The following is a 25,518-nucleotide window of genomic DNA, read 5'->3' on the forward strand; positions in this document are numbered from 1 at the left end:
GGTTGTTCTTATAGAGATCTATAAAATACTGAGGGGCACAGATCAGCTAGATAGTCAATATCTTTTCCCAAAGGTAGGTGAGTCTAAAACTAAGGCCAAAGGTTTAAGGTGAGAGGAGAGAGATACAAAAGTGTCCAGAGGGGCAATTTTTTCACAGAGGGTGGTGAATGTCTGGAGCAAGCTACCAGAAGTAGTAGTAGAGGCTGGTACAATTTTATCTTTTAAAAAACATTTGGACAGTTACACGGGTACGGTGGGTATAGAGGGATATGGACCAAATGCAGGAAATTGGGATTAGCTTTTTTCAAAAAAAAAGGACAGCATGGACAAGTTGGGCCGAAGGGTCTGTTTCCATGCTGTAAACCTCTATGATTCTATAACATTCAAGGGGAAATGGAAAATGGGATTAGTGCGACTTTAATGGTAGTTATTGTAGGTGCAGACTCAATGGGCTGAAAGATCTTTTCTATACTGTATGACTCTATGATTAGCTCATTGAGTTGTTTTAAACACCTGTGGGGAAGTGTCTGCCTGCTGTTTGGATTTCTGCATCCTCTTTCAGGTCAACTTTCATTGTTTTTTGTACATCGAGGATGCGTAAACATGAGCAGGATTCTCATGGCCCCGCTGATCTCTATGTGTCAGTCACGTGGTGGACAGTTCAATGAGAACAGGGTTAAGAGGACAGGCGATCAGCTTCATTGACAAGAGGAGCTCAGACAGGGAAAGAGGGAATTAGCAGACAAGGAAAGGTACAAAATCAGGGCAAAAGCAAGAAGAACCTTGGAGATGGTTTGATCCATGATACAGCCCTGGTTGTGGCCGGGATACTCCCCTCCCACTCATCGTGTCACTGCTGCCAGAGAGAACGGAGGATTTGCCGCTCAGCCAAAATGTAGCACCACCGGCAAATGCCAGCCATGGGTAAGGCCAGAGAATTCCGGCCAGTCTCCCTTCCCGACGTGATGTAACCTTTTAAGATCGGTGTACAAAACTTTTCCTCTCAATGCATACCTTGTAGAGGACCATGTTGTAGTGGACCTTGCATTGCAAACAGCTGCAATCGGTGTTCTAAAGTTATGGTACCATTGATGGAGTGAGTTTAATAGTGTAAGAATGCCTCAAGGTCCTCCACTGGGACATGAGCATTTAATTCATCTGTGGTTTAAACCGTCTTGTTTCTAAATAAATCCTCAGTTTTTATTCATTCATGGTACATGGGCATCGCTGGCTCGACAGCATTTATTTCCCATCCCTAGTTGCCTGAGTGCAGTTGAAAGTCAACCACATTGCTGTGAATCTGGAGTCACACGTAAGCCAGACCAGGTAAGGACGGCAGATTTCCTTCCTTAAAGGACATTAGTGAACCAGATGGATTTTTTTCTGACAATCAACAATGATTTCATGGCCATCAATGAATTTTAATTCCAGTTTTTTTTTATTGAATTCAAATTCCACCTTCTGCCACGGCGGGATTCGAACCCGAGTCCCCGGAACATTAGCTGAGTTTCTGGATTAATATTCTGGCGAAGGCCATCATCTGGATGGAACCTGATGGTTTCGCTGTAAGCTGACGATGAAGCCTAGGCTAGCATGTACATCTGTCCACATCTCCATAGTTCTCCTTCTGTTGCCAGAACCTGTATGGATATTTTTCCCAGTGTCTGGTTCAGAACCATGTTGTTATTCACCTTCTGCTGCAGTTGGCTACAATCAGTGCTCCAAATCTGTGGTACCATTGATTGAGGTAGAAGTGATGAGTATGGTTACTGATCTTGTAATATTATTTAGCTTGATGCGCGAGTACTTTTATAATGAGAGATTTTGTATTTTAAACTAACATTATTGCTCTACTATGGCCTTTACTCATCCTGAAACACCTGTTGTGACCTCCAACTGTGTCCTCAAAAAAACAAATTCGATGTCTTAAATGCACTTAACAATCTTACTGCATTTGCAGATGACGCCAAGAAGTTGTTGAAAGATCTGACCAACAAAAATGCCCTACAAGTGCCAAATATCTATCATCACATGCCCCACTTACTTAACAGCGAGGAGAGCCTTCAGCCTGCTGTGCAGGTTGGCATTGGCAGAACTGGTGGTAAGTTACTCAAAGTGGTCCTTTCTCTTGCATGGAACTGAAGGGGAAAATAAAAATACTTCAAGCGGGTTGGGATTGAATTGTTAGGCATTGTCTTGTAACAAAGATGGCCTTTCTGCTCATTTGATGAAGTTATCTTTGATGTGGAGATGCGGGCGTTGGAGTGAGGTGGGCACAGTAAAAAGTCTCACAACACCAGGTTAAAGTCCAACAGGTATATTTGGAATCACAAGCTTTCGGAGTGCTGCCCTTTCCTCAGGTAAGTGGAGCCCACTTGTTTGACTTTAACCTGGTGTTGTCAGACCTCTTACTATTATCTTTGACACTGTCTTAATGGCAGACAGATCAACCAAGGGTTATAATCCATGGACACGTATTCAAAATGAGAATAATTCGACTTCCATTTATCACAAGCTGATGTTAGTCATTAGCTATTGATAATTCAGTATAAATGGTTACACTACACTGGAATGGAAATCATCGCAGAATCATAGACCCCTGCAGTGCAGACAGAGGCCATTCGGCCCATCGAGCCTGCACCAGCAATAATCCTGCCAGGCCCTAACCCCATACCCCCATGTATTTATCCTTCTCGGCCCCCTGACATTAAGGGGCAATATAAAATGGCCAACCCACCTAACCTGCACATCTTTGCACTGTAGGAGGAAACCGGAGCACCCAGAGAAAACCCATGCAGACACGGGGAGAACATGTAAACTCCACACAGCCAGTGGCCCGAGGCCAGAATTGAACCCGGATCCCTGGCACTATGGGGCAGGAGTGTGATGGAATACTCTCCATTTGCAGTTCCAACAACATTCCAGGAGTTCAACACCATCCAGGACAAAGCTGCCCGCTTGATCAGAATCCAGTCCACCACCTTTAACATTCACTGCCTCTACCACTGATGCACAGTGGCAGTAGTTGTATGCCATCTACAAGGTGCATTACAACAACTTGACAATCCTCCTTCCATAGCACCTTCCAAACCTGCAACCTGTGCCATTTGGAAGAACAAAGCAGCAGATGCATGGAAACAGCACCACTTGTGAGTTCCCCTCCAAGTCACTCTACCATCATGACTTGAACTATATGGTTACATGATGGCAATGTGGTTAGCACTGCTGTCTCACAACGCCAGGGACCTGGGTTCGATTCCTGGCTTGAGTCACTTCTGTGTGGAGTTTGCATGTTCTCCCTGTGTCTGTGTGGTTTTCCCCTGGGTGCTCCAGTTTCCTCCTACAGTCCAAAGATGTGCGGGTTAGGTGGATTGGCCATGCTAAATTGCCCCTTAGTGTCCCAGGGTGCGTCGTTAGAGGGATTAGCGGGGTAAATATGTGGGATTACGGGGATAGGGCCTGGGTGGGATTGTTGTTGGTGCAGACCCAATGGACCGAATGGCCTCCTTTTGCACTGTAGGGATTCTATGATTTCTATATCGTGATTCCTTCACTGTCACTAGATGTGGAAGTCTCTCCCTAACAGCAGTGTGCCTGCAGCGCATGGATTGCGAGAATTCACTTTCTCAAGAGAAACTGGACAACAAATGTTGGCCTTGCCGCTGATGCCAATATCATACCAGTGAATGAAAACTTGGTCAGTTGGTCCAGTGCACCATGCGGCTCATACATATTGTAACCACAAAACTCCAGCGATGGGACCTGGCTGTAGGTGCCGTTCGCATAAACTATTCCACCCTGAATGGTGTCAGTTTTCTTCAGTATGGCTGCAGCCAAGTGTATAAGTGTTGTATATTCCATTCCCAAATCTGTTTTCACTCGTCAACTGAAAGGGCAAATCACTTTGCACAGCAGATCGCCCAGCTCTGCCTTCCTTGTAGCCGTGCTGTTGATATCACTGAATCGGTGAAGTTTCTGTTCAGTGGGAGATGGCCCAGGGCTCTGGTGGGGGAACCCAGCAATGGTGTTCAAGAGGAGATGCCTTGGCGTTTTTATTTTTGTTCAGGTGGGCCCGAATAACCACCCGGCTTCAGCTACCAGCGATTGCTGCGTAGCCAGGTGAATTCCGGATGGAGCAACGGGATTGAGGAGTGAACAAAACTTCACTTTTAGATGCTGGGAATGAGCAGGAAAGCAAATATAGACCAGGTGACCCAAGAAGGAAACAAACTGGCAAATCACTTGAATGGCCTGTTTTGTGCTCCAGTGGTTTACGATTCCATAACAACGAGCAGCTGATGGTAAATATGTCAAGGTCACAACTGAGGGGATTTTTTTCATTTGTCACAGCGACTTATTTGCCTGACTGACTGCTCAGTGCTGTCATATTACAACAGCACTAAAAGCTTTGTGAACTCATGTTTAGTGACTGCTGTCACGCAGCAATGAAACCTTGCTTGCCAGTGGGCTGTCAGCGGGGGTTGTTTGGTGAGAGGCTGAATGTTTGCAAATGCTGGTTTCCTCACACTGTTGGCTGTTGCCAAGCTGCTGTGAATCTTTTTGGATGGATTATCCTGGTGACCTGACCCCACTGAGATGATGTCTAGTCGAGCTATCTCTTCTCCTTGATGTTGCGTTAACTTGCTTGATGCTGTAACGGCATTTGCGAAGGACAATTACTCTGGCAGTCACTTTCTGTTGGATGAAGGTTTGGCTTCAAAAGCTCCTATTATTTTCTTCATAGCCTAGAAGGGATCAAGTGCGTAGCAAGCAAAGCTCCTTTACTTGGAGGATTTGTAACGAGAATCCAATAGTGTTCTGTTTATATCCTCGCCTGCAGTAAATTTCCTTTTGTGACATGTCTCCACTTGATGCGACTGTTTTTGTCTAATTGTACAATTTTTTGCCTCTAGTGTCCTTAGTGTTGGGGATTCCCACCGTGAAGAGGAAAGTTAAGTCCTATCTTGCAGAGACACTTCACTCGCTATTGGATAAGTTGTCTTCTGAAGAGAAGCTAGATTGCGTAATTGTGGTATTTGTTGGAGAGGTAAGAATACTGGCTTGTTTTGGGGGCTGGGTTAACTTGCTTTCAAAGAAAGAAACATATTTTAGTATTTGTGGCTGTTTTCAATTGTACTTGTATGTGGCAACCATTACTGAAGTGAAATCATAGAAATCCTACAGTTCAGAAGGAGGCCATTCAGCCCATTGAGTCTACACCGATAACAATTCCACATAGGCCCGATCCCCATAATTCCACATGTTTACCCCACTAATCCCTCTAACCTATGCATCCCGGGACACTAATGGGCAATTTAGTGTGGCCAATGTACCTAACCTGCACATCTTTGGACCGTGGGAGGAAACCAGAGTGCCCGGAGGAAACCCATGCAGACACGGGGAGAACGTGCAAACTTCACACAGTGACCCAAGCTGGGAATCGAACCCAGTTCCCTGGAGCTGTGAGGCAGCAGTGCTAACCACTGTACCACCCCCCGAATCGGTTCTCCAGTTTTGTTTCTTGTTGCAGTATGCAGACCTGAACTTCAAATGCCTCCATTGCTGTCTAGAATTCTTGAACGAAAGGAGTAAATATCCTATTTACTGGCCTTAGCAAATAAGCTGTTTTTTTTCATATTCGTTCATGGGACATGGGCATCGCTGGCTGGCCAGCATTTATTGCCCATCCCTAGTTGTCCGAAGACAGTTGAGTGTCAACCATATTGCTGTGGATCTTAAATCACATATAGGCCAGACCGGGTAAGGACGGCAGATTTTCTTCCCTAAACGACGTTAGTGAATCAGTTGGGTTTTTCTGACAATCAACAATGGTTTCATCATCATCATCATCTTGATTCCAGATTTTTTTATTAAATTCAAATTCCATCATCTGCTCTGGTAGGATTCGAACCCAGATCTCCAGAACGTTAGCTGAGTTTCTGGATTAATAGTCTAGCAATACTACTACTAGACCATCACCGCCCATAAATATTTCCAAACACACACACCAGCAGTTGGTCTGTAATGGAATGGGATTTGAGCTTCTTTCTGAAGATTTATTTGATGGTTTTAATGAAAGGGTGGAGTTGTGCATCTTATATAAATTATAGGTGTTGTCCCAAGCTCCTAGATGAAAATGAAATTTGGAGGAATTCTGATTCAGCCATTTCCCCTGTTCTGCAGGCAAACCATTACATCTTAATGCACGCTTTACCAGTCAATAGCTAGCTTTGAGTGGATTAAATTTAAAACTACGATAAGGCAGGATATGATTGTGTTATATTTATAGGTAACTGATCCAGGAGCCTGGACTTCAATCTCAGAAGGTGCATTTAAATCTTGTTGTGATAGTTTGAGCATTTGAATTTGGTATCCATTTTAGCATATCTGGGGAATAAGATAGCTGGCATTGGTAAAAGAAGTCATGAGGCTGTCAGATCTTTGCAAAGACCCATCTGGGTCACTTTTAGTGATGGAAGCCAATAGACCTTATAGAATCATACAATGCAGAAGAGGTTCTTTGGCCCATTGAGTTTGCGTATTGGAAACACCTGAGCTCCTTAGTTTGGGCTATGTTCAACTCCAGCTTCGGACAACCATACATAGGCCATAAATACGGCCTTTAGCAGTGACAGCCACTGAATGATTTGAATTAAATTATATTGGTAAAGGATGAAATTTGCAAAGCAATGTAGGGGCTCACTGGAAGGGAGTACAGAATGGGAAATTGGATTTAGAAATCAGCGATCCTGATTAGTAACTTATGTTGTCCACAGCACCATTCCAAGTGCCGTGCAAAGTTTGTCCACATGTCTACAGTTAGATTTGATCACTTTTCCTTGGACTTCCTGAATCATCTCAAATTATTGATCTATTCTAATAGAACCTCATTTGGTATCATAAGCAATTTTTCTCCTTGTCCTGATAGAGACGGTATTGTTAATCAACCAACTAAAGAAGTTTTTTGTATTTTAAACCATGCATAGCATAGCACAGCTAAGTGTGAATTGAAAGCACAGCTTGGTGGCAATGAATTATCATCAGAATGACCTTATCCATGTCAACAACTGGACTTCTTACTTTGAGCAAGTAATTGCTTTTTGGATGTATAAGCGTGCGTTCTTTCCAAATGGGATCATGGGCTTGCATACAATTTTACAAAGAAATGACATTGCTTATCGTATGACTTTGGTCGTAGCTAAAGTTATAGTGATTTGCATTGGGTCTACACACAAAAACAGGCCATTTGGCCCCACTGTCCTCTGCTAAGCTCGGTACTAGCTCCTCCCAATACCTTTCGTCTAATCCTATCGCTATATCCATCCCTCTAATCCTTTCTGTCCCATGTGCTACTCACTATTTGCCTCAACCACTGTACTTTGGCTAATATTTCTTCAAAATTCAAGATTGGATTTATTAGCGAAAAGTCTTCTTATTGTTGTGGTGCTTTTTATTTATCTTGCTTGTAAATCTTTTTGGATTCTGCATTACCTTGTATTGCGGCACTCCGCAGATTGATTTGTGTCCTATCTGAACCTACACGAGTTCCTTTTATCATGTCCTGGTTTAAAGTTTAACCATGCTCACTCAACTACCTTTCCTGTCGATACTTGGTCCCTCTTCTGCTGAGTTGGTGCAGGCTTTCCTTTTTCCTCAATCCTTGCTCCCGTTGTCACAACTTTTAGCCTGCATGTGTCTTGTCCTGGCCTGTCTTATTTTTTCAAATTCTTTCATGAGATGCGGGTGTCACTGGCTTGGCCAGCATTTGTTGCCCATCCTTAATTGCCCTTGTACTGAATGACTTGCTGGGCCGTTTCAGAGGGCAGTTAATATTTGAGCCTCTCGGTTGCAATTCAGGCACGGTGGCACAGCGGTTAGCACTGCTGCCTCACAGCGCCAGGAACTCGGGTTCGATTCCCTGTTTGGGTCACTGTCTGTGTGGAGATTGCACATTCTCCCCGTGTCTACGTGGGTTTCCTCCAGGTGCTCCGGTTTCCCCCCACAGTCCGAAAGACGTGCTGTTAGGTACATTTACCCAAAAAAGACACCAGAGTATGGCGACTAGGGGAATTTCGCAGTAACTTCATGTAAGCCTTACTGTGACTAATAAATAACCTTTTTCGTAAAGGACACATGAGTTCTGCTTCTTCTTAAATTATTTTTATTTCTCTGATTCAACTCCACGTACAATTCTTCATCAAAACCCAGTGTCCGCCTGTGGTCCCTTTTATATGTTAGTGACTTCTATTGAATAATTGACATCAAATTAGGACTTAATTGGGAAGTCTATTAACCCATTCTTAACAGTTAAGACTCCATGGCGTTGCTGCGGGTCTAGAGTCACATGTAGGTCAAACCGGGTAAGGGTGGCACATTTCCCTCCCAAATGGACATTACTGAATCGAGAATTGTTATCATGATTGCCCTCGCTGAGACTAACTTCCAGATTTATCCATTATATTCATTTTCCACAAATTGATGTGATGGGATTTGAACCTTAGCCTGGGCCTCTGGATTAGTCCAGTGCCATTAATGCTGAGCCATGCAGCTGAGCTGGCAGTGCTTTCTACAGTGGAGGACTTGTAGAGAAGATAGCACGCAATAAACATAATAAGAATAGTGAGCAAATTTCAAGGAGAGATGGAGAAACTGGGTGAGTGACAAAAAGTAGGTAGGGAGCAGGAAAATTGGCTGAAAAGCATAGTAATCAGTGACAGTGGCAGACAGAGGAAAAGGTGAACAGCATGATACAGGCAGATCAAAATGCAGCACTGAGAAAGGATGGCATAATCCACAGAAACCAGTGGGGATGGTTATCTCGTAGGAATGTTCAGAATGCCAGTTTGTAAAGGGAAAGGAGGTGGAGAACACAAATGAAAACCTTTAATAACACAAGAGCTGCAAGCCACAAAGCTCCATTTGTAGAATGAAAAATACAATTCTTTTTCAGGAGTTCAAATAGACTTCCTGAACCATAAGAATAAAGCTTTGAGCAGATTATTAATGCTCTTTGAATCCAGCAATTGTTGCAGCTTACATTCAGACTCAAGATGTGCTTTCTAGACAATGCAGAGATATCTTTAAACCAGTTACTGGACAGTGCCACATTTGTCATATGAAGAGATCTGTTTCCAAGCAGAAGCCTGGATTCTGACATTGGTTTTCAATGTGATTGGAAGAAAATTTGTTCCAAGAATGTGTTTCACTGCATGTTGCTGATAATCACAGTGTGATTAGGGGATATTTTTCTTACTATATCTTAACATTTCTACAATATACAAAGTGTTAGGAAAACAAAGGTAGTGTTAAGGGATTTATATTTACATTGGTAAACATTAGAAATACAGTATAGTTTTAAGTGGGTTTAATTTAATGTTTTTGTAGTTGGAAGGTTAGAACCTATAGTTAGATTCATGCTGGACAAAGGTGTTTGTATGTGTGGGGGTTGAATCAGTTCCAACTTTGTTTCTATTGTGCTTAAGAGAGGGCCACAGCATAAAGAGTCAATAAATTATAAGTGGTTGCTTAGCACCAAGGGGTCACTTTCCTGATGGGATGTGTTGGCAGTTGGAGACAGGCCACTGGGAAGTGACCATCTCCCATCTCTGAGAAGCTGGACTGAAAAGGGGAGCTGCAAAGAAGCAGTCTCCCAAAAGAACCAGCTACTCTCCAGATAACCAAGGAATTGGGACTGAAAGACTGTCTTAAGATGACTGAAGTTAAGAGAACAGTGACCAAGGTATTTTTCAGAAGAATTCAAGGAACAGTAAACAAAGTGTTCTATGTTAAAGAGATAATTGCAGTAACCAGATTTAAAGTGGAAAAGCAGACATCAGATGTTAATCAAAAGTTTGATGCCATTTTGATAGAGTCTGGGAATCGATAGTTAAAGTAATTGTGAACAGTTTGTACAACAGTCAAGGCAAAGAAATCCTAAAGGGAAAATGGTAAAATCTAAATACTATTTTTTTTTGTTAAAAGTGGAGGAGTAACCACTCATGGAAAGCATTATTGCGAGAGATGATTTTAAAGCGAGTTTTGGGAGGGGAGTTTGGAAACTCTCATGACCATCTGGGGGAATTCCGAGGAGAAATCCACAAGTAGTAACTTGGGTTCAAAGTAGAGATTATATTTGACCACAGTCAATCTGTGTGCTTAAAGGGACTTTGTATTACTGAGACCATTGTAGCTTAAGATGTACTTTGTTATTCTTGTTCATCTGTGCACATTTGTTAAGGTAAGGGTGGAGTAAGGTAATATTGTAGCATAATCTAACATTACTTCTTGTTATAACTAATTAGTGATCCTGTGATTATGTTCCTCCACTTTTTATAAAAACAAAATAAATGTTACGCCCTTTTGAACCAGAGTTCCATTCTGGAATTTTCCCATCCAGTGGTAACATCAGCTACGATTGTAACAAAAAATTACCTTCTTAGTCTGAAACAGAACAGTTTAAACTTATCAACGGTAACAAATGAAGCAATTGTCCTGGAAGTGTGGTTGCTTGCAGATGCTTCAAATGTGTTTTGAGAATTGGTGCACAGTTGTTATATTTTTATACCTTTGAGAGCAGAGGAATCTTAAAAATAGTTCCAGCCCTCCTTCGGGAAGCAAGCCACACTGCTGTAACCCGCAGTTTGCCATTGTACAGTTTATTTATATCTCAATTAACTTTGATGCTACTTTGAACACTCTAAAATTACAATGCTAAAGTCATGCGGCAGGTTCATGCACAGATATTTTGTCTCTAATAATGCAGCAGACTGATTTCTCCTGGTTGCTTAGCATGACCAGGCATTCTCATTCTTGCCCAGCTATGGAATTCGGGGGGTGGGGGCATTTTTTGAAAAATGCATTCATGGGATGTGTGTGTCGCTAGCTGGGCCAACATAGGGGTATTTAAGAGTCAACTACAATGCTCTAAAACTGGAGTCACATGTGGGCCAGACCAGATAAGGCCAGTAGATTTCCTTCCCTAAAGGACATTAGTGAACCACAGAATAATCCCCAGAAGGAGGCCATTGGGCCGGATTGAGCCTGCACTGATAACAATCTCACCCAGGCATAACCCCATGTATTTAGCCTGCAAGTCCCCCCTGACACAAAGGGGCAATTTAGCATGGCCAATCAACCTAACCCGCACATCTTTGAGAAGAAACTGGAAGCCCACATAGACACGGGAAGAAAGTACAAACTCCACACAGACAGTCACCCAAGGCTAGAATTGAACTCAGGACCCTTGGAGGCCGCAAGGATGGCTACTGTGCTTCCGTTGCCACCCACAAACTAGGTGGGTGTTTATACAATTGACAGTGATTTTATGGTCGTCGTTAGACTTTTAATTTCAGACTTCTATTCACATTTCATCACTAGCCATGGTGGGATTTGAACCTGGGTGCCCAAACCATTACCCTGGGCCTCTGGATTACTAACCCATTGACAATGCCACTATGCCACCGCCTCCCCTAGTCTAAAAGGTATGTGATGCTAAGAGCAAGTTGCCGTCTTAACTTAAATATGAAACCCATGAGGTAACGGAGATAAGGAGAGTAAATTCAACAGAGGAAATGAAGCAAAGGTAGACCTTGCAAACTTGTAAGTTTCCATCACAATAGATTCTGTTTTCTTCCTCCCCCCCCACCCCACCCAACAGACTGATCTGGATCACGTTCATAGTGTCCTGGAGAGCCTGGAGAAAGAGTAAGTCAAACCAGATTCCCAATTCAGTATCGCGGAGATGTATGTTCAGCTTGTAATCAATTAGGACTCAATTTGCTATTGAGAGTTGCTCAGTTATTTAGCTGATGCATTAATGAACGATACTGTCATCACAGTTACTGTTGATGTTTCTGAATATCTATCCTCTCTTTGCTTAAACAGTTATGAAAGCAACTTGTTCTTTCTGTTATTGAATATGGATACACTCCACAGATGTGTCAATTCGGTTGGACATGCACAGTACATTACAGAAAAATTCTGCCCAGGAAATTTCTGTCATAAGAATGTAAGCACATAAGAAATAGGAGCAGGAGTAGGCCATCTAGCCCTTCGAGCCTGCCCCGCCATTCAATAAGATCATGGCTGATCTGAAGTGGATCAGTTCCACTTTCCCGCTCTCTCCCCATAACCCTTAATTCCCTTGTCTATCAAAAACCTATCTACCCGTGACTTAAATATATTTAGTGAGGTGGCCTCCACCACTTCAACGGGCAGAGAATTCCAGAGACTCACCACCCTTTGAGTGAAGAAGTTCCCCCTCAACTCCGATCTAAACTGCCCCCCCCCCCCCCTTATCTTGAGGCTGTGCCCTCTAATCCTGCTATCCTTTCTAAGCAGGAAGAATCACTCTACCTGTACCCTATCCATCCCTTTCGTTATCTTATACGTCTCTATAAGATTCCCCCTCATCTTTCTAAACTCCAACGAGTACAGACCCAGTCTATTTAGTCTCTCTTCATAGTCCAACCCCATCATCTCCGGTATCAGCCTAGTGAACCTCCTCTGCACTCTGTCCAACGCCAAAATATCCTTGCGCAAGTGCAGCGACCAAAACTGCACACAGTACTCCAGCTGCGGCCTCACCAGTACCCTGTACGGTTGCAGCAAGACCTCCCTGCTTTTATATTCTATCCCCCTCGCTATAAAGGCCAGCATCCCATTCGCCTTCTTGATCACCTGCTGCACCTGCAGACTGGGTTTTTGCGACTCGTGCACAAGGACCCCCAGGTCCCTCTGCACCATAGCATGCTGCAGCTTTTCGCCCTTTAAATAGTAATCCGCCCTACTATTATTTCTGCCAAAGTGGATAACCTCACACTTGCTAACATTATACCCCATCTGCCAGGTCCTTGCCCACTTGCTCAGCCTATCCAGATCCCTCTGCAGACTTTCCCCACCCTCCGCGCAATTTGCTTTTCCACTCATCTTTGTGTCATCAGCAAATTTCGACACCCTACACTCAGCCCCCTCCTCCAGATCATCTATATAAATGGTAAATAGCTGAGGCCCCAGCACCGTTCCCTGCGGCACTCCACTAGTCACCAACCGCCAATCCGAAAAGCACCCATTGATACCAACTCTCTGCCTCCTATTAGACAACCAATCCTCTATCCACACTAACACCTTACCCCCAACTCCGTGCATCCTAACCTTCTGAAGCAACCTTTTGTGCGGCAACTTATCAAACACCTTTTGAAAATCTAGAAACACCACATCCACCGGTTCCCATCTGTCTACCGCACTAGTCACATGCTCATAGAAATCCAATAAATTCGTTAAACACAACTTCCCCTTCACGAATCTGTGCTGCGTCTGCTCTATCAAACCATTCCTTTCTAGGTGCCTCGCTATTTCTTCTTTGATGACAGATTCAAGCATTTTTCCAACTACAGACATTAAACTAACCGGCCTATAATTCCCTGCCTTTTGTCTGCTACCTTTTTTCAACAGCGGCGTAACATTAGCCGTTTTCCAATCTTCCGGCACTTCCCCAGAATCCAGTGAAGTTTGGTAAATAATCACTAAGGCGTCCACTATCACCTCAGTTTTCAATGCGTGACTTGAATGGCTTGATGAAGGCAAAATACTAGAATCTGAAGCAGAAACTGAAGATGCTGGAAAATCTCAACAGGTCTGACAGCATCTATAGAGAGAGAACAGAGATTGGAGTTTTTTAAAATTCATTCTTGGGACATGGGTATCATTTATTGCCCATCCCTAGTTGCCCGAGGGCAATTGAGAGTCAACCACGTTGCTGTGGCTCTGGAGTCACATGTAGGCCAGAAGATTTCCCCTCCTAAAGGGCGTTAGTGAACCAGATGGGTTTTTCTGACAATCGACAATGGCTTCTTGGTCATCAGTGGATTCTTAGTTCCAGATATATATTTTTTAAATTCAAAATCCACCATCTACTGTAGCGGGATTAGAACCCAGGTCCCCCAGAAGATTAGCTGAGTTTCTGGAGTAATAGACCAGCAATACAGGATTGAGTCAGAATGACCCTTCGTCAGAGCCCTAGAGTATTTTCTGTTTGAGAGGCAAATGGCTTGTTTTGTACTTGCTACTTGGTACTTTGGATGGGGAGAGAGCGAAGACCTACCAAAATGATGTACCCTTTCTTAAATTAGAGTCATAAAGTCATAGAGATTTACAGCATGGAAACAGGCCCTTTGGCTCAACTAGTCCATGCCACCCTTTTTTTTTTAGCTAGTCCCAATTGCCTGCATTTGGCCCATATCCCTCTTTCCCCATTTTACCCATGTAACTGCCTAAATGCTTTTTAAAAGACCAAATTGTACCCACCTCTACCAGTACCTCTAGCAGCTTGTTCCAGACACTCACCACCCTCTGTGTGAAAAAATTGTCCCTCTGGACACTTTTGTATGTTTCCCCTCTCACCTTAACCTATGCCCTCTCTAGTTTTAGACTTCCCTACTTTTGGGAAAAGATATTGACTATCTAGCTCATCTGAGCCCCTCATTATTTTATAGACCTCCCCTCATAAGATCACCCCTCAGCCTTCTACACTTCAGAGATAAAAGTTTCAGTCTACCCAGCCTCTCCTTATATCTCAATCCACAAAGTCCTGGTAGCATCCTATTAAATCTTTTCTGCACTCTTTCTAGTTTAATAATATCCTTTCTATGGTAGGGTGGCCAGAACTGTACACAGTATTCCAAGTGTGGCCTTGCCAATGTCTTGTACAACTTCAACAAGACGTCCCAACTTCTGTATTCAATGTTCTGACCAATGAAACCAAGCATACTGAATGCCTTCTTCACCACTCTGTCCACCTGTGACTCCACTTTCTAGGGGCTGTACCCTTAGAGTCTTTGTTCTGTAATTCTTCCCAATGCCCTGCCATTAACTGAGTAAGTTCTGCCCTAGTTCATCTACCAAAATGCATCACCTCGCATATATCTAAATTAAACTCAATCTGCCATTCGTCAGCCCACTGGCCCAATTGATCAAGATCCCATTGCAATCTGAGATAACTTTCTTCACTGTTCACTATGCCACCAATCTTGGTGTCATCTGCAACTTACCTGATTCCGTAATAAAATTTCTCATATTCAACGCTTTATTAAAATGATCCTTTCATGATAGAAAGTGCCAGTTTCTCTATTTACAGTTAAAAACTTCTGCCTTTGTTTGTTTTTTAGCATCTGCGAACATCAATTTAACATTGAGTTCACCAGCCAGCCCTCAAGTGGCCAAGACAGTTGATAGATTGGTGGCTGGGAGGATTCAAATCAAGAAGGAGATTTGGTTACATGAAGCAGGAGTAGGCCATTTGGCCCTTCGAGCCTGCGCCGCCAATCAAAGAAGAAAGACAATTACAGCAGAGTCCTTTGGCCCATCAAGCTTGCACCGACTATACTGCCTGTCTGAACTAAAACCCCCTACCTTTCTGAGGACCATATCACTCTATTCCCATCCTATTCATGTATTTGTTCAGATGCCCCTTAAAAGTCACTAATATATCCGCTTCCACTACCGCCCCCAGCAGCGAGTCCCAGGCACCTACCACCCTCTGTGTAAAAAAAAAACTTGCCTCATACATCTCCTTTAAACCTTGCCCCTTGCACCTTAAAACTATGCCCCCAATTTCTTCCACCCTGGGAGAAAGCTTCTGGCTATCCGCTCTGTCCATGCCTCTCATAATCCTGTAGACTTCTATTGGGTCGCTCCTCAACCTCCATCGTTCCAGTGGGAACAAACCAAGTTTCTCCAATCCCTCCTCACAGCTAATGCCCTCCATACCAGGCAACATCCCGGTAAATCTATTCTGTGTCCTCTCCAAAGCCTGTACATCCTTCTGGTAGTGTGGTGACCAGAATTGAACACTATATTCCAAGTGCGGCCGAACTAAGGTCACCATCAATATCCTGATCCCACCTTCCCCTACAAATCCCTTGATCCCTTTAGCCCCAAGAGCTATATCTAATTTCTTTGTGAAATCATACTTTCTGTGGTAGTGAATTCCACACATTCATCAGCCTCTGGGTGAAGAAATTGGTCCTCCCCTTATCCTAAAAGGTTTACCTCTTATCCTCAAACTATGGCGCCCCAGTTCTGGACTCCCCCACCATTGGGAACATTCTTTATGAATTTACCCTTTCTAATCCTGTTAGAATTTTGTAAGTTTGGGGAAGAGTAAGGTTTATCTTCAAATTTCTGTTGCGCCGATGTACTGTTCTGACTCAAGTGTTCTTTCATCCAGTTTGATTTAACTTTCCATAGCTAAAGCACTGAACTAAAGAAAAGAAGACATTGAACAAGAACTTTATTTTGACAGGAGCGTTGTCTTGGTTTGTTGACAGATTTTCCGCAGAAATCAATGCAGGGTTAATAGAAGTCATTTCACCTCCTATCGCTTACTATCCAGACTTGAGAAACTTGAAAGAAACCTTTGGTGATTCGAAAGAGCGAGTCAGGTAAGACCTGCTTTGACAGTGCGAGCCAACTCCCACCAGTCAAAGAATTAACTAGTCCCAACAAACCGCAATGACAGAGCTGTGATCACTGATCAATGTTCAGCTAAGGTATTGACCCAACATTGAAGCTGCTGCTTAGGATTTTGAACCAAAATCATTGCTCTCTCTTTGCACTGGTAAGAAAAAAAAATAAAGATTTTTGAATTTGAATGTGGAAGGTCATCCGAAACATATTTTAACATCATCATTAAGTATTGACTTGGCCCAGAGAATGATCCTTATGCTCTCTACGTTAGAGAGGTTACTGAGAAGCTGCATATGCAGCTTTATTTAACATGTACTGGTGGCAGACTGGTTAGAATGGTAAAAGCCCAGGGGATACAAGAGAATGTGGCGAGTTAGATCCATAAGTGACTCAGTGACGGGCAACAAAGGGGCAATAGTCAATGGATGTTTTTGTGAATGGAAAGCAGCTTCCAGTGGTGTTCCACAGGACTCAGTGTTGGGGCTTTTGCTGTTTGTTGTATTTACGAATGATTTGGATGTAAAATGTAGGAAGTAGGATTGGGAAATTTGCAGATGTAATTGATAGTGAAGAGGGTAGCTGTTGATTCCAGAATGGTATCAATGGTTTGGTTGAGTGAGTGCAGCATGTAATGTTACAGTCATAGCTAGGGTGTAGAGAAAGATTAACTTCAGGTAAGGTAGTCCATGCGAAAGTCTGATAGCAGCAGGAAAGAAGCTGTTCTTGAGTCATTTGGTACATGACCTCAGACTTTTGTATCTTTTTCCCGAAGGAAGAAGATGGAAGAGAGAATGTCCAGGGTGCGTGGAGTCTTTAATTATCTTGGCTGCTCTGCCGAGACAGTGGGAAGTGTAGACAGAGTCAATGGATGGGAGACTGGTTTTCATGATGGACTGGGCTACATTCACGACCTTTTGTAGTTTATTGCGGTCTTGAGCAGAGCAGGAGCCATACCGAGCTGTGATACAACCAGAAAGAAAGCTTTCTATGGTGCATCTGTAAAAGTTAGTGAGAGTCATAGCTGACACGCCAAATTTCCTTAGTCTTCTGAGAAAGTGGAGGCATTGGTGGGCTTTCTTAGCTATAGTGTCGGCAATGGGGGACCCGGGAAAGGTTGTTGGTGATCTGGACACCTAAAATCGTGAAGTTTTCGACCATTTCTACTTTGTCCCTGCTGATGTAGACAGGGGCATGTTGTCCACTACGCTTCCTGAAGTCAATGACAGCCTCTTCGTTTTGTTGACGTTGAGGGAGAGATTATTGTCATGGCACCAGTTCAGCAGATTCTCTATCTCATTCCTGTACTCTGTCTCGTCATTGTTTGAGATCCACCTTGTGGGCGTTATCACACGAACTTTGAATGGCCTTGGGTGTTATGTTTTTCTTGAAAAACTCTCTTGATGTTTGAGCAGTTCTTCAACTGCTCTTCTAAGAGCAGACGTGTATAGTTTCTATTGAAATGTTTTGCACAATTCTTTCAATACTAAGTGCTCAGAGCAATGATTAAAAATAAGCGTTCTAATAAAAGAAACCGTACCAACTGGCAATACTGCTTAATTAAAACCTGGAGGAATTTAATTTAATGAAATCAAGACGGAGAGGTGTAACTAAACCTTAAAACGCTGCTTTAGCAAGCTGTAAATCCATCCTTAAAGCAGGGCTTCCCAAACCTTTTCCGGATGTGGCTCCATGTTAATGCTTCAGACTTGGTGTGACCCCAGAGTTAATATTGGGGTGGGGGTGGGTGGGGAGAGTTTTGGAGGGGCTGCGGGGGAAGGGGGGGTTCAAGCAACAGAATTACACAATTAAAACAATGAACACCTACCATCTTCAGGCTGTGTCAGTGACAGCGATCGATCCTCCAAGCAAAAGCACGCCCATCAGTGACAGAAATTTAGCACATTTAAGCTGGCCTCCCAGCCAATACCAGGACAGTCAAATCCCCCAATCTCCACTCGCCAGCCTTCAGTCATCATTAGGCTCGAGATCCCAGTGGGAGATCACAATTCATGAAAATCCACCTTTAGGGAAACATGAACATTATGGGGTGAATTTTCCCATTCCGCCCACCACAGGGATCGGAGCGGGCAGGGGGCCGACCATGGAAAAGATCCGCTGACTTCAGGTGGGATTTTCCAGTTTTGGGTGAGCACTGCTGGAAAATCCTGCCCTATGGCTGGAACTCTACCATCTCGCCCACCACGGAATCGGCATGGGCAAGGGCCCGGCAATGGAAATCTCTGCTGACCTGGACTGGGAATTTCTGGTTTCCACCCCACACCCCACACACCCCCCCCCCCCCCCACCACCCCCGAGTGAGGCCATAAAATCCCACCCTACGTCTGTTTTCTTTTCCACTGATACAGAGACACGACCCTATGATCGATGCTGGATCTTGCAACCCAGTTATCGTGTCACATTGTGTTATATCGGAGATTGGTGTTGCTGCCAGCATTTCTTCCATTCATTTATGAGATGTGGACACCACTGCCTAGCCCAGCGTTTATTGCCCGTCCTTATTTGCCCTTGAGAAGGTGGGAGTGAGCTTGTGGCAGCAGCGACCATGCAGGGTAATATATTTCTGATCACTGTCCTGTGACCCCTCCTTGGAAGTCATGAATGTGTACGAGTTTCGGGTTAGGACTGGGTCAGGCTTCAATGCCACTACGACTTTCCCCTCCACCCCTCCTTTTCATAAGTTAACTGCTGATGGTCATTCCCCACATTAACAGAGTAGCTGCTGGAAAGAGATGTCATTAATCTCCTGCCATCCATGAACCCATGATCCATAATGACTGGAAATCATCAGACGGGGGATGAAGATCTTGGCGCAAAAACAGAAAACTCTGGAAAATCTCAGCAGGTCTGACAGCATCTGTGGAGAGAGAATAGAGCCAACGTTTCAAGTCTGGGTGACCTTCCGTCAGAGCAGCTAGGTCCCTGGCCCGGGAGAGCCCCCCCCTCCCCCACTGCGAAGGGTCAAGTCCGGCAAGTGCCTGGAGGCAGTTCACCTGCAGCTGGCCTGGAGAGGCCTACGAGGCCTTTTGCATTTCCCTTCTCTTTCTTTCTTTCCCCCCCCCCATCAGTGGGCTGCAGCCACCATCCTATCCTGTGGAGAGGATTTCCCTTTCACCAGGGTGGCCTGGCAGCCAAGGCCACCACTTATCTTGTTAGGTTGAATACCTCTTCAGAAGGTGCCTACAGATGGTGCAGTTCCCACCCTGCAGTGGCAGTGCTCATGGAGTTGCCATCACTCTGAGGCTTCAGGTTCTCTGACTGGGCCCGGAGGTGGACCTATCAAGTGGCCATCTCTGAAACGCTCGCTCCGGCAGACAATAGAAGCTAAGGATGCAGAGATGGCCCCAGCCTGTGATGATGTTTTAAATGGATCAAGATGGCAACCCAATGTTATCAAACTGGATGGTAGAGTGAGTTAGGTTACCACTGAAGAACAAGAAATTGCATTTAGCTCTTAAAATTCATTGCAAAGACAATAATAGAAACCAGAGGCACGACATCACAGTGTTTAGCACGGCTGCCTCACGGTTCCAGCGACCTGGGTTCGGTTCCCAGCGTAGTTCACTGTGTAGAGTCTGCACGGTCTCCCCATAATCAATACGGCAATCTTCTCAAAGGAATGGGTGGCAATGTGACACAGTTGTTAGCACCGCTGCCTCATAGTGCCAGGGATCTGGATTTGATTCCCGCCTTGGGTCATTGTGTGTCGGTTTTCTCCTGGCGCTCCAGTTACCTCCCACAGTCCAAAGATGTGCGGGTTAGGTGCATTGGCCGTGCTAAATTGCCCCCTAGTGTCCAGGATGAGTAAGCTGAGAGGGATTAGCAGGGTAAATATGTGGGGTTGGGGGATAAGGCCCGGGTGGGATTGTGGTCAGTGCAGCCTCTATGGGCCGAATGGCCTCTTTCTGCACTGTAGGGTTTCTATGATTCTATAGTTGTTTTGGGAGAGATGTATACAGAGATTGCAGTATTAAGAAATCTTTTACTCAATTTCCTTTCCTATCTTTGTGAAAATTGCAAATCAGTTGCTTTCTGTGTGGTTGTATTTGCATTAGATATGAGGAGGGCAAAGTGTTTGAGATTATCTTCTCCATATCAGACTTAAAATAATGCCGCACAGTTATTCATTTTATTTATTTAACAGCGTGGGCATTGTACCAGTTTTGAATCATCTAAAATTACTTTAAAATATCACTTAGGCAGCAGTAAATTTTTTGTCTGAAATTTGATCAAATTGTATTTGGCCATTAGTAAATCACTCACGTTATGCCAACAGATTTGGACTTTGCAATTACATGTTAGGCACGTGGGTTGCTGGCATGGCTTTGATCAGTTAAAGCACAAAGATTGCTTTGTTGAAGCTTTTCTTTTAAATTTAAAAACCGATACTAAAGGCAGAGGAATTTACAGGTGGCGGACAGCTTTGCGGGTTAGAAAGCCCCGTTTGCTAAGATTTCATTCTGACAGTCAAGACTGAAAAGCATCAGACTGGTGCTGAAGACAGCACAGTTGAGCTCCCACGGTGTGCTCAAATAGTCAGGCCGCCAACTGATAGGATCCCCGTTGGGCTCCAGGTGGTAACTGCTTTGGACAGTGTCCAGGGCAAATAGTTTGATTAACTTGTGGCACAAGGCTTTGTGACAGGTCAAGTGTGTCACTGGCAGCATTGTTAGAATGGCCAGGCCTTTGTCAGCAAGATGAACAGCAATTACCACTACCTGGCTCTGTGCAGAAAGCTCAGGGAATCTTAGAATCGCTACGGTGCCAAAAGAGGCCATTCGGCCCATCGAGTCTGCACCAACTCTCCAACTGAGCATCCCGCCCAGGCCCTTTCCCCACAGCCCCACATATTTACCCCACTGATCCCTCCGACCTACCCTTCTTGGGGCACCGACGGAGCAAATTAGCACGGCCAATCCACCCAGCCTCGGGAATTTTCACAGTAACTTTGTTGCACTGTCATGTTAACGTCAGCCTACTTGTGACACGAGTAAGCAAACTTCAAAATCTTTAACCTGCACACCCTTTGGAGTGTGGGAGGAGACTTCAAGCGATTCGCAAAAGAAGCGAATGTGATGCGAGAAAAAATGGTGTTCACACAGCAAATGGTCGGGGCCTGGAATGTACTGCCTGGAAATGGTGGAGGCAGGTTCAATCGAGGCATGGAAGAGGGCATTAGGTGATTATTTGAATAGAAACAATGTGCGAGGGTATGGGAGGGGGAAAGGCAGAGGAATGGCACAAAGTCATAATATTCATTTGGAATGCTGGTGCAGACACGATGGGCTAAATGGCCTCCTTCTGTGTCGTAACATTTCTGAGATTCACTAAAGCATCAAAGGAATGACTCTGTGACTGATCGCAGCAGCCATGAAAATCGCCATTAAGCGCATTTTAGCTTTGTATTGGTTTCAGAAACACGTTGTCCGTTTGCAAATGGGAACAGGAAGCTTCTTCATTTTACAAACAAGATGGGTCTTGATTCAAGTCAGTGGGGTTGATGCTTTTTGCTAAGGAAACCTTTTAAATACGATTTTCCGTGTACAGCAAGTAAATTATTGTATTTTGAAAACCCATCTGGAGATTCTTTCCACTTGATTTAATTTTTGTTGTGTGGGGTAATTAACCTTTTATCTGCTCAGAAACCTATTTCTCTGCTATTTTTCAGATGGCGAACAAAACAGAATTTGGACTACTGCTTCCTGATGATGTATGCCCAAAAAAAGGGGATTTATTATGTTCAGGTAATTATCTAACTGATCCATGCTCTTCTGAGAGATTTCATAAGTCACTTTATGTTTCTCCCTTGTGTTTAACGGAAGCCGCACAGCTTACCTCAGTTGAGAGGATGGATGGGAGATTTTCTCCCAGGCTGGTGTCAACCTTGCTCTTTGGGGGTAGGATGATGTAAGCTGGATAGGTTTGGGGTCATGGTTGGTTTGCGTTGCCTTGTTGGAGGGACATGTTGGAGCTTGGATCTGCTTTTGGCATCACTGATTAATACGTGGGTTCACAGTGCCAATTTCACAACCCCACCCCGTAGTTGTTCTCCCCGTTGGCCCGTTGAACAGATCTCTGGGTTGCGTCCCACTGGGATTGAGAGTAGTCCTGAAAAGTTGACTGTTCATTCCCTGACGGTTGGTTTTGGTGTGACATAGATGGAGACCCAGGATTTCTTCACCGGGGCTCTTGGGAATTGGTGCACAAGTAGGAAAAGGCCTTGAAGGTAGACTCACCCTAACCAAAGGACAGTATTCCAAGTGTGGCCTTTACCAATGTCTTATTCAACTTCAACAAGACATTTCAACTCCTGAATTCAATGTGTTCAATAGGTGAATATGTATTGGGATTCAGCTATACTGAATGTATTCATAATGGTCGTTTATGTATTGGATTATTGATCAAAGAATATTTGAGAAGCCGATCACAATCCCCCCACTGAGGGCCTGAGCATTTTATTGTCCTATGTCCAAAAAGTAACTATACTTATTGTAGAGACGTTTTTTATAAGTGCCTTCTTTATAGACAGTTATGGTAACCATCATATTGAACGTGCAGCTGGTGTGACTTCAGTTTGTAGTGATTTCGCCTCCCTGATTTTGCAAATATGAACACCAATATTTGTACATTTGTCTGTGCTAGCTTTTACACGTGTTCATATTTAATCAGCGATTAACCAAATGTGCAGATTTTCAATGGGACGTTCATTGATTATAATCACAAAAAGAATTGGACAAATGATGCTGCCACAACTATCTTACAGAAAATTCAAGCAGTATGTGGTAAAGATAATGGATTTCCCTGACTGATAGAAAGAATTCATTCTAATTTCAGTGTTAAAATTACTGATGGGAAGAGCTCAAGAGCTTGGGCTATTTTAAACCCACGTCACAATTGTTCACAAGCTTCTATTACTCTCGGTTTAAGAAATCTGTTCATCACCCAAACCAGAACAAATAAAAACTCCCTATTCACTCCATCCCAATTACTTCTATCTCCCATTACATCACCTTTGATTTGGTTAGCACTCCTGCCTCACAGCACCAGGGATCTACGTTTGATTCCCGGCTTGGGTCAGTGTCTGTGCAGAGTCTACACGTTCTCCCCATGTTTGCGTGGGTTTCCAGGGGTGCTCCAGTTTCCTCCTACAGTCCAATGACGTGCTGGATAGGGTGCATTGGCCGTGCTAAATTCTCCCTCAGTGTACCCGAACAGGCGCCAGAGTGTGGCAACTAGGGGATTTTCTCAGTAACTTCATTGTAGTGTTAATGTAAGTCTACTTGTGAGACTAATAAATAAACTTTAAAAACTTTTCTTTCCTTACCTTACTCTCACCTGACTGAAACTGTCAGCCAGATCTATGACAGCAGCAGGCTCTACTATTCCGATGACCTCTGGAGAGGTCAGCCATAGAACATTACAGCGCAGAACAGGCCCTTCAGCCCACGATGTTGCGCCGACCAGTTAAAAAGCAATGACCCTCTAACCTAAACCAAACCCTTTCCATCCATAAACCTATCCACGGGTCTCTTAAACGTCCCCAAACTAGGCGCATTTACAATATTTAATACATGTCCAATATCTCTATGAGCTTTGCCTCTTAACCTCTGGTAGTCATATTCCCTCCAGGACAACAACTACCCTATCTGTGCTGGTCTACATTCTTAGGACGAAATTTTCTGGTCTTAACGCAATAACCTCCTTTTGGGTGGCACAGTGGCAGTGGTTAGTGCTGCTGCCACACAGCATCAGGGACTTGTGTTCAATTCCAGCCTTGGGTGACTGTGCAAACTCGACACAAACATTCTCCCCATTTCTGCGTGGGTTTCCTCCGGGTACTCTGGCTTCCTCACACACTCCCAAGAGTGTGGGTTAGGTAGATTGACTGCCCTTAGTACTATGGGGATCAGCAGGGTAAATGCCCGGCAATACGGGGATAGGGCCTGGGTGGGATTTGCACTGTAAGGATTCTATAGCTCACCATTGACGTCAGCAGGAGTGCGAGATCCCATCGACAAAGGGGATCTGTTCCCAAGTATCAAATATAAAATTCTCTTCCTCACAATTGAATCCTTTCCTGGGCTCACCCTCTATCTTCCTGTTCACCTCCATTCGCCCTGCATGTATATGTGTGTGTACGTGTGTGTGTGTGTGTACGTGTGTGTGTGTGTGTGTGTGTGTGTGTATGCACACATGCACGCACGCGGGTGGGCGCACACACACACACATCCTAGCAGTTACCTAGACTTGAAACTCAAATTATATCCCTAAACCCCTCTGCCTCTACACCTTGTTTCTTTTTAAAGACTTCTTAAGATCAGTCTCTTTTATCCAAGCCTTTGGACAGTCCTCCTGATAACTTTTTGGATCAGCATCTGTTTTGGATTACACTTTTACAAAGTACCTTGTATCATTTTTTTCTGCAGTAAAATTACTATAGAAGGGAAAACCCATAAATCTGTGCATTTTTCTTTCCTATAAGGCATCTTTAAAGCCTATCCCTTTGACCAAGCTTTGGGTCCCCTGTTCCAATCTCTCCATGGGAGGTTCAGTGTCAATTTTCTTCTGTTAATGCTCTTGTGAAGCACTTTGGGATTTTCTATTATGTTAAAGGATTGAGGGAGGGGTGACATAAAAACAAGTTTTTGTTAACTGGACTGTACAATTCTGATCACCCTATTATAGAAAGGATATTATTACATTAGAAAGAGTGCAGGAAAGATTTACTTGGGTGCTACCGGGATTGATGGCTTGAATTATAAGGAGAGGCTGGATAGACTGGGACTTTTTTCTCTGGAACGTAGGAGGCTGAGGGGGTGATCATATAGAAGTCTATAAAATAATGAGGGGCACAGATCAGCTAGATAGTCAATATCTTTTCCCAAAGGTAGGGGAGTCTAAAACTAGAAGGTATAGGTTTAAGATGATGGGAGAGATACAAAAATGCCTAGAGGGACAATTTTTTCACACAGAGGGTGGTGAGTGTCTGGAACAAGCTGCCGGAGTCAGAAGTTGAAGCGGGTACAATTTTGTCTT

At 44.0% G+C, this 25,518-nt stretch overlaps 1 protein-coding gene across 1 annotated transcript in view; it reads left to right on the forward strand.

Moving 5' to 3' along the window:
* Window positions 1-25,518, forward strand: part of mgat4a (alpha-1,3-mannosyl-glycoprotein 4-beta-N-acetylglucosaminyltransferase A) — a 254,102-nt gene that overhangs the window by 153,768 nt on the left and 74,816 nt on the right. The window contains exons 3-7 of the mRNA XM_080197570.1: window positions 1,961-2,101; window positions 4,914-5,047; window positions 11,657-11,703; window positions 16,326-16,439; window positions 22,151-22,226. Coding sequence (XP_080053696.1) covers window positions 1,961-2,101; window positions 4,914-5,047; window positions 11,657-11,703; window positions 16,326-16,439; window positions 22,151-22,226 — 512 coding nt within the window. The remainder of the gene's footprint in view (window positions 1-1,960; window positions 2,102-4,913; window positions 5,048-11,656; window positions 11,704-16,325; window positions 16,440-22,150; window positions 22,227-25,518) is intronic.

Source organism: Carcharhinus amblyrhynchos, chromosome 10 (genome assembly GCF_965287045.1).
Source record: "Carcharhinus amblyrhynchos chromosome 10, sCarAmb.v2.hapA, whole genome shotgun sequence".
Lineage (NCBI taxonomy): Eukaryota > Metazoa > Chordata > Chondrichthyes > Carcharhiniformes > Carcharhinidae > Carcharhinus > Carcharhinus amblyrhynchos.